This window comes from Leptidea sinapis, chromosome 4 (assembly GCF_905404315.1).
Source record: "Leptidea sinapis chromosome 4, ilLepSina1.1, whole genome shotgun sequence".
Taxonomy (NCBI): domain Eukaryota; kingdom Metazoa; phylum Arthropoda; class Insecta; order Lepidoptera; family Pieridae; genus Leptidea; species Leptidea sinapis.
In genome coordinates, this window is record NC_066268.1 from 8,338,074 (window position 1) to 8,351,259 (window position 13,186).

Genomic DNA, 13,186 nt, shown 5'->3' on the forward strand with positions numbered 1-13,186 from the left:
ACTCATATAATGAAATAGCCAAATTAGATATAGATCTTCTCTTTCTTGGCGTGAGTCCTTGTAGAATAGGATGTCGCTATGCCAACTTAATGGCTGACAGGCTTGGCCTGTATATTTCCGCATGACAACTCTCATGATTTTTCTCATTTTACTGAGATAAAAGTTGCGAATGCAACGGGCAACTACTAGTTTTCTAATAAATTAAGTAAAATAATTAAGAAAATTAGGAACTTTGTAATTTATGTATGATAAATACTCCGCGCACTTTTAAAATATTATTCAAGCTGTGCGATCCCCTGTAGGATTGCAAAAAAACTTATATATAATTAAATTAAGACTAGGTTAGAAATGATTGCAATCTGATTGGATTGCCTAAATAAATAAATCACGACCGATAAAATGATAACATCAAAGTGGTTTTATATTAACAGCGTACCGTTGCAACTTCACTGCATATTTGTACAGTCTCGACGTGGGCAAGTTGTATTGTTTCGCATTCTCGAACATAATGTTCATGTCACCGGCGACTTCCGACAGCGTGCCGTAACTCCCCCGACGTATCTTGTTTTTAATCTGGTTCAATGAGACCGGGTTCTTGATCTGCCTGTAGTAATCCGGATACTCGCGGCGAGATGGAAGCTTCCAGAATGCCAGCGCCATTGGTGTTCCTAAATAACAAAAAAAAAATACGTTGCATATACAAATTAAATTAGTAACCAAAATTTATCAACGATGCGAGATTAGAACCTGCGCCTCTCGGGTTTCATCCGAGCGCTCTTACCAACTGGGCCAACCGTTCGAGTGACGCGTGGAACGTAAATCTTGGTATGTCTTTATTTTAAATGTCAATATTTTAAATTAGAATAAAATATTATTCTTTTACCTTACGGCCAACCATAGAACAATGAGTTCTTATATGCGGATAAGAACTCCTTGTTACAATATTATATAATTATATCAATTAAATTTGCACCAAAACTAATAGACAACACAGCATTAGAACGTTTCTAGAGCTTACACCTTTAAGGCGACACTAAATGCCCGAGACCTTGAGCGATATGAGTTCACGGCTCCTATGAAACAAAGCCAATATTTTCAAAATTCTTGCGTCGAAAATTTAACATTTTAACAGGCGCAAACAGTTTAATTGCTTACAATCCTCATTATTGATTACTAATCTGAATAAATGTACCTACATAAAAAAGTAAAATCTATAAGAACAACTTTTATGATAGTAGTATACTAAACAAATGCATGATGCCGAGAAAAAACTTGTTTAACTGCAAAGAAAACTCGTAATTCATAATAGCTCTGGAGTGCTTACTTTAACCAACAATAAGCATTAGCAACCTACAAGTAAGACTTAAGGGTATGTGTAACAGGATAGAGTGGAGTTCATAGCTCCGAAAATGCTATATTTTCACCACAAAACTTGTCTAAAAACACCTAGTTTGTGTGTTTTCTGTTTACCCTTCGCCTTAACCCAACGAGTGTTACTACTACGAGAGTGACACTGAAAGTTTTTACAACGGGCCACTTGTAAACAAAATAATAAAAACATACCGCTAGGTCCAAGATGATTTTTCACAGATTCCAACAATTTCCACTGCATCGAGTCTATGTTATCACTTTTGTCTTCGTCACTCTCGCTGTCCTCGGAATGCTGAAATATTAATAAATGTTTGTTTTACTTTTTAACCGACTTCAAAAAGGAGGAGGTTATCAATTCGATCGGTATTTTTTTTTATGTATGTACACCGATTACTCTGAGATTTATGATCCGATTTACGTAATTCTTATGTTTTTTACTTTTGTTTATGCGAAATAGATGCCATTTGGTCCCTTAAAAGTTTTACATAGATTGGCTCAATAGTTTTAATTTTATGAACATTTATATGAAAATTTTCGTCTACCTGGATGACATATTTGTTTTTTGTATATGGCTTTTTTTTTGGAGTTTTCATTCAGGTTGATTATATATTATTATTAACTAACACTAAAACGTAAAAAAAAACTAGGTTTAAAAAACCGACTTCAAAAACTGAAAAGTATCAAATAGTTAAAAAATTTATTTAATACACCTCTTATGCAAACCTTTACCTTTAATATTAATATTTTTTTATTTATTTAATAGGAAGCCCACGTTGTATACAATGTATTACCTTATGGTATATTTACACATTAATTACTTATATTATTTAACATCGTATACCCCATTTACAGGCTAACTCGACTATAATACAAAGCCAAATGTAATAAAATACACATGCCATGCGTGACTTTGAGCGGGATAGCTTCATCTAGAACAAAACAACCCAAGCGGACAATCACGCGAGGCCCGACAACCTGAATAATTACAGTAAGTAAGCTGTTTATAATATTAAGTTTTATTTTGTTTAGGGCTTGGCACTGACTTACAACCTATCAATATGTAGCACATACAGATAACAGTATTTTATTAATATTAAAGGTAAAGGTTTTCATAAGAGGTGTATTAAATAATTTTTTTAACTATTTGATACTTTTCAGTTTTTGAAGTCGGTTTTTTAAACGTAGTTTTTTTTTTACTTATAACTTTGCTTTGAAAACAAAAGTAGATGTCGTAAAAATAGCAAGATAATTAATAACTAGAATATTGACATAATACATGGCTAATAATGCAAGCATGTGGTTATTGCAATAACACTTAGATTTATTTAGAATAATATTTAATGTAATTAGTTAGTGATTATTGTGTTGGCGATGCTCATAAATAAATAATCATTCAAAAAAAATTATAAGATATGTTGGTCCCTTTAAGTGGGTACTTCTAATCACTTAGATAGTAGATGTACTTATGTTATTATTTTTAATTTATTTTCCAATCCCTAGATTCTATCCTAACAGATCGCAAGACAGATACAATATATATTAACCTTAACGTCCATCTCGGAGTCAGAGCCCGGCGGCTCCATGATGGCCAGGGTCCTGCTGGACAGCAAGGGTCCTACTTTGGTGCACCGCTTGCTGCGGATCCGCTCTGAGGACTTCGGAGGCCCACTACGTCCATGCTGTTCAATGTCTTGTTTACGTACTTGGATTATCTATAACAACGAACAAGAGATCTATATCAGAAATGAGGACATGCGTAGGAGAAACAAAAATCTGCCATCTGTGAGCTATTCTGGCGTACGATGAAAAAACCGTTAGAGTTACACGTATAATATAATGTATACTGGAAAAGTTTATCTTATATATATCTATCTTTTATGTGTACGCGATTATCGCCAAAATAGTGAGCCATAAAATACAATAAAAATTGATAATTTGTTTTAATGCACATTTGGTAGTTTAATATTGATTCTTTTATCAAAATAAACACTTTGCCCTGCAAGCATAATCATTGGGTCAAATATTTTGAATAGTTACGACGATGACCGACCGAGTGCGCGATATTATAGTTCGGTCCGGCGGTGGTCGAACTACTTCATAGATTTAATTCAAATTTTATAATATAACATATTGTCACGCAAGATGGAGGCATAATATATATTTTGGCTCTTTAATAGCGTCTGCGCGACGTCGCGGGCATTAGCTATATAGGATTCAATACAATACCTTTTTCAAGGCCTTGGCATCTTTATATATCTGACTGCCCGGCTCATTGAACTGGCAAGCATTCCTGACCATCTGCAGCAGATCCTTTTCCAAGTCGTTCAGGGTGGCGTACTCGCTGGCTTGTATCTTCTGAGCGATTGTCTTGAGGTCTATGGGTGACTCAATCACTTTGTAATACTCCCGGTAGTGGCGCCTGGACGGCAAAAATTGGAAGTCCTTGTATAATGGACGACTGTCTAGACTTGCGGTCATTACCTAAAATAAAACATTACTATTTATTTCAAAAGATAACGTATTAATATCAGCATAATAAATTAAAAAAAAAAACACAACAATTACAAATTTATTTATTGTATTATGTTTTACGAATTTACAAAATAAAAATATAATGGATTTAAAAAGACCCTTGTTTAGGTGTGGGGCTCGAACCCACGGAACCTCTCGGGAACCAGAACTTAAATCTGGCGCCTTAGACTAACTCTATCACTGCAGCCAGTACTGGTTTACAGCATCAGCCTTTTCTTTTGCCACAGCATATTTAGTTAAATTATAATTAGAAATATATTAATTACCTACTTAAATTAGAATTTTATGTGGGTAACTGTTGGATTGCCAGTAAACACTAAAGTTTAAAAAGAAAAAAAAACACTAAAACAAATACATGCCTGCCATCATTAATATAATATATTATAACTATTATTATATATATAATATTATTATAACACTAGAAATAAGGGATTGCTTGTAACTAATTCTAGTAGGCTTCATAAGATACATAATAGCTTTAAGGGTAAATGTATACACTTCTACGATAAAGTCCCAGCCACTGTTCAGGCATTATCTATAAATAAATTTTAAATGTTTTATAAAAAAATGGCTCTGTCGTAAATCCTATTACTCCACTGCTGAATATCTAAATGCTCGGACAGCCTGGGACTAGATTGTGATTATTTTATAGCGAGTGTACAATATTGTATATTTTTATTGAAAAGAGCGCATAAAAAAAGAATGCTGGGAGAGTTTCTTGCGCCGCTTCTTCTCTCTCAGAGCGCCATTTGTTTCCGAAGCGGTAGTAGTATGTAGTAGTATAAGAAATGACATCAAAAAGAATTCTAAAGGAATCAATTTTGAGAAAATAAATGCCTTTTATGCCTTTTAATATATAATAATGTTGTAAACATATATACGTAAAATACTATAAATATAATAAATTTGACCGACAACAGAAACTATTACTATGAAGTCCTGACGTAAACCAATTTTCGCCTCCGCGCCCATATATACCCTATATGGGCGCGGCTTCTATGACGCCATCATAATTAACCAATCACATCGAATAATGATATGATGGTATATTAAACTTATAAAAGAATATTAAACTCACCGAGTTAAACAACTCCTCAAAGACATTGTCCTCTTCATTGTTTGTCGATGTCTCAGACATATCCTCGGCTACATCTGAACGTCTGCTAGAAGATCCAGTGCGACATAGCTTTGGTGTTTTCATTTCTTCTCCTTTAGATAACAAGAACATAAATAATGGAATTTATTGCATTTATTTGTTGATAATTTGGTATACAGTCTATTTTATTCATCATTTCAAGGAGCTTTCTCCCTCGTACTACAAAGCTATGGAATGAGCTTCCTTGTGCGGTGTTTCCGCGACAATACGACATGGGTACCTTCAAAAAAAGCGCGTACACCTTCCTTAAAGGCCGGCAACGCTCTTGTGATTCCTCTGGTGTTGCAAGAGAATGTGGGCGGCGGTGATCACTTAACACCAGGTGACCCGTACGCTCGCTTGTCCTGCTATTCCATAAAAAAAAAAAGTTTCCAGTATTGCGATTCAGCACTGTAACTCGTCTAGATAAGACACCATTTTCACGTCCAAGTAACATTGCACAGATTGTCCGAGTGGCGCTTCAAATAGGCACAAAAAATTTACTCTCAAACATATGCAACAGCCTGTCCAGTTGTATTTATAGTCAGTGGTGAAATTGCAGTTTCGGTTCCATAACATAGCTTGAACATTCTAGATTTAAAAAATATACAACATTGGATTTTTTCATAGCAGAGGACAATAGAGTGTACAATTAGGGTGACCTTTCTCAAAGTGTTCAACGACATGCACACTCTTGCGACACCAGGGGATTTACAGGACCTTAGCCGATCTTTTATATAGGTGTTTGCTTATACAAGGATTTAAAGTATGAAAATACAGTTTTGAACTGATAAAGTCAAAGCTCCATAAAACAAAAGAAAAAATTTAGTACCTTGTTCAAGTGTCTGTCTTGTTCTAGTATACAACTTCCAAAGTTCGGTTGCATCCTTATACTCCTCGGAGGATGGCTTATAGAATGCCTTCGCATTCTTGACCAATAGTTCTATGTCTGCAGACAATTCTTCTATATCTTCATAAGTGTCCGTTTTTAGTTTTTGTTGAACCTAAAACAAATATCCAAAGTGCATCAAACACTTTATGGTGCAGGGAAAGGTTGAGGGCATGCAAACCTGACTCAGATCAACCATGATTTGGACCGATATAACAGTAAAAACAGAGTTTGATGGGACTCTCCAAGTAAAGTTATTTCAATTTGAGCTTTTGCCTTTAGATTACCTCTGTCACTACAGAATAACATGACAGGGAGAAGTAATTTTAAGCTTAGAGTAACACACACACTGTTACACTGCATTTGTGGGGCAAATGGGCAAGAGGCTCACTCATCGTGTGTCAATAGCTTTGACTGTGTAAGCTGGAAAAACCAAAAAAATTGTGAAGTTGACTGTTAACTTCTATTTTGATTAATGCACACACACTAACAGAAAGTGTCATACAAATCGCGAGTGTAAGACATAGCATGTCACACACACTAAAGTAATAAGCCTGGCCTTAATTGGCTGTCTGGTAGCAAGACACTCTATCTAGACATATAAATTATCTAATAATAATAATAAGGAATAACTGAAGCTTACTTACTCTTAACAAATCAATAGGCTGTGAGACAACCTCATAATACTGAGGCTCCTGTCTCCGCTTTGGTGCTCTGATGAATGAGTCACACAACAGGGTACCATCTTCCTTCTTATACGAACGGATAGTATCATACAACTGCTGGCATATTTCACTCTGGAATTGAGTTAAGCATAAAAATGTATATTACGTAAATATTACAAGTCCTGCTAATTTTAATAACAGTTTTCAAGATCTACATCTGCAAAATCAACCAGGGTATTCTTATAAATATATGTATATTTTTTAATTTCTCATAAAAAAGTTATAAAAAATTATTTAAGATATATAAAGTATTGCTATCAACCTTAAAACATAGGTACTTATTAGTCATTAACAATGATTGCAATAAAGAACATAACCCATCTCCAATTAGGTATGCACAATCACAATACTCGGTAGATGTCCGCTGATAAGTTTGAGGTAAGTACTTAGAATTAATAAATACTGTGATGATAGAACTTTGAAAAAATGTCAACTGTATTTATTAAACTGCTTGCCGCAGGAGGAAATCCCAGAGAGATAATTTAAAACTAAACTTAAGTAATATTAAACTGACTGAAAGTCTCCCATTTTCATTATTCACGGATAAAACCAAGTTCTTTGGGAGCCCTATACATCAACAGGGAGACATACAACAAAATTTAAAAACCATTATACACTGGACAAAGGTATTGTTACTTCAGCTGAATGGCAACAAATGCACTGTCCCAGACCTATCCAGGTGTTACATATCTATAAAAAAAATATATATTTAATTAATAAATGGCTGTGCTGTAAATTTTTCTACTTAACTAATATTTAAGTGATAAGATAGCCTGGGACTAGATAATGATTATAATATCTCCCTAGTTTACACTCCTTTTGTAAATATTTTGTGTAAATATATTAAAATAAATAAGAATAAGTTGTAAATATCATTGAGTACTTATATTAATTAATAATTTAAGTAATTCTATCTGTGTATGTCCATTATAGTCTAACAGCATCTATATTATTTGTTTCAGATATTATAAGAAAATAAAACTTTATGTAAACTTTACACCTATAATTACCGTTAAACTCAGGAGACACATACTCAAAGCTTGGTAGTCTACTTTAACATGATACTGGCAATTCTGTAGTGTGTCTTCGACAGAAGCCACACTTAGGAAGAATAGAATAGAATTAATGTGGTAGAAAACATACAATGATGTGACATCTCTACACAACACCAAAAGATTTAGCCATCCAGAGAGCACTGGATCTCCAACAATTTGAGGAGCTCTGTGTTGCAGCGGCTGATATTGATATGTGCCAGACCCTAGATGACAGAAATACCCCACATCAGGCTGGACCCGTGCTTTGTAGAGCTAATAACTTCTTAAGAGAGGACTTGATAGCAGACACAAGTTTTGTCCGGCACTGGTCGACAATTTCTATTGGCACCATAGATTTTAGTGGTGGGTGCTAAAAGTTATAACAATTAATATTAAATGTTAACCAGAAAATTACATTAACAATGTTATTAATAAATACTCTAAAAGACTATATTTAACTTAATAGTTAATTTTGTAAGTCAGGACACGGGTACCTAATTATTAATTAATGATCTGTTATTAGCGCCATCTATTGAAAACCGTTATGGTGTTGTATTATACTCGATAGATTCAATCACTGTGTTCGATATGAAAATACGAAATAGTTTCTGAAAGTGACACTAGATGACGTATAATCTAAGACAATTTATTTTAAATAGAACATAGATGGGTAGACTCTGTTTCAACGCCATCTAAAAAAGTTTAGTACACAAATTTACCATTATCACAACTCTTATTATTGCAAAATAAACTAATTTTCATAAGTGACTCTAGGTGCCCGACAGAAAAATACAATGCAAATTGTTGCCTTATTTATAATAGCATAAAGTCTATGTTTATTTAAATGAGAAAAATTTGCATTTATGTTATTAAACCTGAGAAATATTTATCAAATTTGCTATTTATGACTTAAGCAGCAGCTATCATTTTCACTGGCATGATAAATTAACATTTAATTTTCCAAGTCTTCAATGAATTAGGTAAAACATATAGGTACATTAATATTTTGAAATTATAACGAATGTTTTTTTCTCCGTTCAACTTCAGTGTTACTCAATTAGTCATAATTTTGTATAGCGGTGCCGTGTCAAACATTATTGTTTCAGAAATATTTTTGGTTTTTAGTTACATTTTGGTTATTAAATTAATTATCTATTTTTTCTAATACCTAAGTAGTTGATTAGTATTAGTTATAAGTGTTCAGTGTACAAAAATTTAAAATATTAAAATAACTGTAAATATAATATTTAGGTCTAGGTTTAGTGTAAGAAAAACTTTTATTTATTATTATGGCAGAATGATGACATATTGCTGCTATATGGGACTATTTTGTGAGGAGTGAGAACAAGTGCTGTTTGCAACTTGTGCAGCAAGAGTTTGTCATTCAATCAATCAGTCCTAAACCTGTCTAAGTATGAAGGAAAAATCATTGATTGATGTGACCTATTTAAATTTAACATGTCGTACCTAGTTTAGTGACCTGTCTAACACCCAGTAACTGATTCATAAATACCAAAAAAAAATGCAGATTGTTTAATATTGTAATTAATAGGAACTAACTGCTAACATAAATAAAATGTTGTGCTAATGTTAAATTAACAAATGGTCAAATTTAACTAAGCAGTAAAATATAACGTTGTATAGTTACTTGTGAACTGTGGTTTTTAACAGTGTTATAATAATTAGAGTTTTTTGCGTAACATGTTAAGCAATATTAACGATTAACCCCACCTCTAATAGATTTGATGTTTGTGCTGCATGAACAAACAAGATCAATCAAGAATTTATTGATAGATGCAATGTAACATACCTAGAAAGGTCACATGCTACCTGTGTGTGAACCAATGCTAGTAAAGAAAATGTTCTACTAAATTGATACTGTGCACTCCAAGTAGGAACTTTAATAAATCTACAATTTGCCCACAACAACAAATAAAAAATGCTCAATATTAAACAATAATAATTTTTCTAAAGTCAATCCATTGCTCCTTAAGCTACTTTCCTCTATTACACATACAACTACAATAATATAAACACCCCTGTGGGCTAATGAAGTATACTAAACATCAAATCCACAACTTACTGGCTCCAACTTCTTTCTCTTCCGTGTAGGCGGTGGTCCTGGGTTGCTAAGTTCTACATCATCACTTTCATCACCATCAGCTCCACGACTGGCTACTGAAGACGCTCGTCGCCTCTTGCTCATTGTAATGAAAGAATATGTTTACTGATTCTAATACTTTACAAATAACTTTGTTTATGAAATACGTAAACAGGTAAACAAACGCTATGTTTCAGCTATATCCAAAGGCTAAAACAAAATATAATTATGAAGAATTGTATAAAATTTTAATACAATTGCACATTTTAATATTATATAAATTAATCATTAATATGACATACATATTTTAGATGCTATAAACACAAAATATTTAACAAACTGTTGCCAATCGGCATCATAATCTTATTCATATTTCGCATCAAGCCGAGCGAGAGCGTAAATAATAATCATTGACACTTGACAGCTTAAATTTGACATTTTTTTTTTATTTATTTAATGATACGAGATGTAGGTCTCGAGGCCAATATTCATCGTATATATCACACAATACCGGCAAATAATAGATAGATTTTACTGAAGACAATATCTGATTGCTTTTGTCAGTGTGAAATGTCTATATTGCATTGAAAGTGCTGGGTAAGTAATGCTGGAAATGTATCGATACCGAACAAAATAACGACACATTAAAAATATCTTCATGATAAGTTTGTTCACTTAATGACGTGAATATTATTTTAATCACTATTGATTTAATACAATACCGAACCAGACCGACAATAAATTTCAAATCAAATCAAATCAAAATAATTTAATAAAAGTCCAAAAATGAAAAACGCCAATGCGCATTTCTATTATGTACAAGGCCAGAACGAAAAGCCGTGAAATTAATCGTGTATAGAGATAATCTCTTCGGAAAGATAAATAAGGCTACCTACGTCTTTCATGTATAAAAGGGATCCTTCTCAGATATTCCCATAAAAAACAGTCAAACAGCAAACACAAATTCATTTTCTTTGCATTTTTTTTCACAACATAGCAACATATTATAGTGTCGTGGGACACCAGGTAGGAACGAAGTTCCTTCGGCTAATGTAGAATCGACACAAATTGCAAAAAAAATCGTGCTCAATTAGGTATTATACACTACTCGCTTGTGTATGCGACTGTCGTGCCTGCGCACGTCTCATTTAACGGTTTTATTCCACGCACTTTTCCACGGATTTTTTCTTACGGTTTTACTATCACATTTTTTTCAGTTCGGTCGCGCAGCAAAATCCCTATCCCCTCCAAGCCTGCCGTAAGGAACTTCATTCCAATAATATATTCAACAAACGACTTGATAACCGATTCCATGCCGTGAGAAATCCATGCCATTGATGATATGAAGTTGCTATTCTCTGTATCGATTCGGTCTAGCACTCTAGACCATCAGCCATGTCGTCTAAAGAGTCGATACTGCATTAAGTCCTGTTGTTATATTTACTATGTCTACTTTTTTTTCGTTATTTTATTTTATGGCAAGCAATTGGCTTTGTCACTAATTTGAAGTTCTACTTGGCACTTGTCTTGCGGTTGCATTGTGTTTGAATACACATGAAAGAAGTCTCTCCAAATCATCTTGAGACAGTGAATAAGTCAGAAGGAATTTAAAAATTTACAGCCTTTGTATTTGTCAATATAAGAATGAAACAAAGGTAATTTCAATTCGTCCTTAACTGAAATCGAGTATGTAGTACGGCAACTGTGACCACTAAAAAAAAACATTGTCTTGAGTTGTCACTGTCATGTCATTCGTTTTTGTTAGTTGCCGTTGGCGCGCGCTATTTATATTTTTAATTTTCCGTGTTCTTTTAACTATGGGTACGGTGTAGAATTGAACTTGAGACGTACTAGACAAAATGCAATAAAAATGCATTTTTTTCTCAAAATTGATTCCTTTAGAATTCTTTTTGATGTCATGTCTTATACTACTAGATACTACTACCGCTTCGGAAACAAATGGCGCTCTGAGAGCGAAGAACCGGCGCAAGAAACTCTCCCAGCATTCTTTTTTTTGCGCTCTTTTCAATAAAAATATACAATATTGTACAATCATTTATATCGCTATAAAATAATCACTATCTAGTCCCAGGCTGTCCGATCATTTAGATATTCAGCAGTGGAGTAATAGGATTTACGACAGAGCCATTTTTTTATTAAACATTTAAATTTATTTATAGATAATGCCTGAACAGTGACTGGGACTTTTTGTATAAGTGTATACATTTACCCTTAAAGCTATTATGTATCTTATGAAGCCTACTAGAATTAGTTACAAGCAATCTCTTATTTCTAGTGTTATAATAATGAAAATCACTATTAAGAGCAAAAAGGTGACGATTTTTGTGAACATATATCAAATTTTTATAAGTCATAATATTTATTTCTTAAAATTTTCTTTGAGAGACTGTCTATAACCAAGCTGATATATAGCACGAACAGCTCTCTTTTGCAGTGCAAACACTATATCAATGTCAGCAGCATGACCCCATAGTAATATACCGTACGTCATGATGCTGTGAAAATAACTAAAGTACACTAATCTAGCGGTCGCAAAATTCGTGTACTCTCTAATCTTTCTAACTACATATGCCGCAGAGCTGAGTCTATCTGCTAGATGGGTAATATCTGGACCCCACTGAAGCTTTTTATCTAACATGATACCCAAGAAGACCGTAGTGTCCAATACTACTTTAACAAAATTTTTAAAATCTTGCCTAGTAGTATTAAAATACGACGATAAAATAAACAAACACAAACACACACACATACACAAATACCTCTTTTTAGGGAGTATGCTAATTACGTATAATAATGTATGTACGGAAGGACCTAGCCTCTGCAACTCAGGGTATCCTACTGCAGAGGGTAGGGCACAAAACCTTCTGTACCACACATTATTAGTCTTACATACATGATTATTAAGTTATTATATATACGTAAAACACCGTCATACGTATATATCACATATGAGACTCAAAAGTAACAGTAAAAATACTTGTAACAAAATACTAGTTGTTACTTTAATACTAGCCACAGATACTACCTGTGATAATATACTAGCTAATGTACTGGAGCGTATATTTTTCGTTGTTTGGTGTTACTTGTTTCGAGTTTCGAATTAATAAATTTACGAATAACTCAATATCGCGCTAACCGATTTCGATGATTACCTATAAATTGGACCAGCTATCTCAAGTCCTTAGCCCACGAAATCCCTCTTCTTATCTATTGGATAGTTTCCGTAAGTTTACCAATCTCCCTCATCCCTTGTTATCTTTATCGATGAGTCCTCTATTCTCCACATCATATAAAGCCCTGGTTTTCAATCCTTCCGTCGTTAACTACTGATCTTGGTTGGTTCATCAGAATTGGTCAAATCCCTTTCTTATCTACACT

General features: G+C 33.6%; 1 protein-coding gene across 4 annotated transcripts in view; it reads right to left on the reverse strand.

The window, feature by feature from the left end:
- Positions 1 to 10,189, reverse strand: part of LOC126979684 (protein polybromo-1) — a 53,641-nt gene extending 43,452 nt beyond the window's left edge. For all 4 annotated transcript variants that reach the window (XM_050829126.1, XM_050829124.1, XM_050829125.1 and 1 more), the window contains exons 1-9: positions 10,090 to 10,189; positions 9,770 to 9,997; positions 6,575 to 6,724; positions 5,871 to 6,042; positions 4,982 to 5,112; positions 3,598 to 3,852; positions 2,916 to 3,083; positions 1,564 to 1,663; positions 437 to 668 (exon numbers count right to left, since the gene is read on the reverse strand). In XM_050829126.1, the coding sequence (XP_050685083.1) occupies positions 437 to 668; positions 1,564 to 1,663; positions 2,916 to 3,083; positions 3,598 to 3,852; positions 4,982 to 5,112; positions 5,871 to 6,042; positions 6,575 to 6,724; positions 9,770 to 9,892 (1,331 nt within the window). In that variant the 5' untranslated portion in view covers positions 9,893 to 9,997; positions 10,090 to 10,189. The remainder of the gene's footprint in view (positions 1 to 436; positions 669 to 1,563; positions 1,664 to 2,915; positions 3,084 to 3,597; positions 3,853 to 4,981; positions 5,113 to 5,870; positions 6,043 to 6,574; positions 6,725 to 9,769; positions 9,998 to 10,089) is intronic.
- Between the last annotated feature and the right edge of the window lie 2,997 nt (positions 10,190 to 13,186).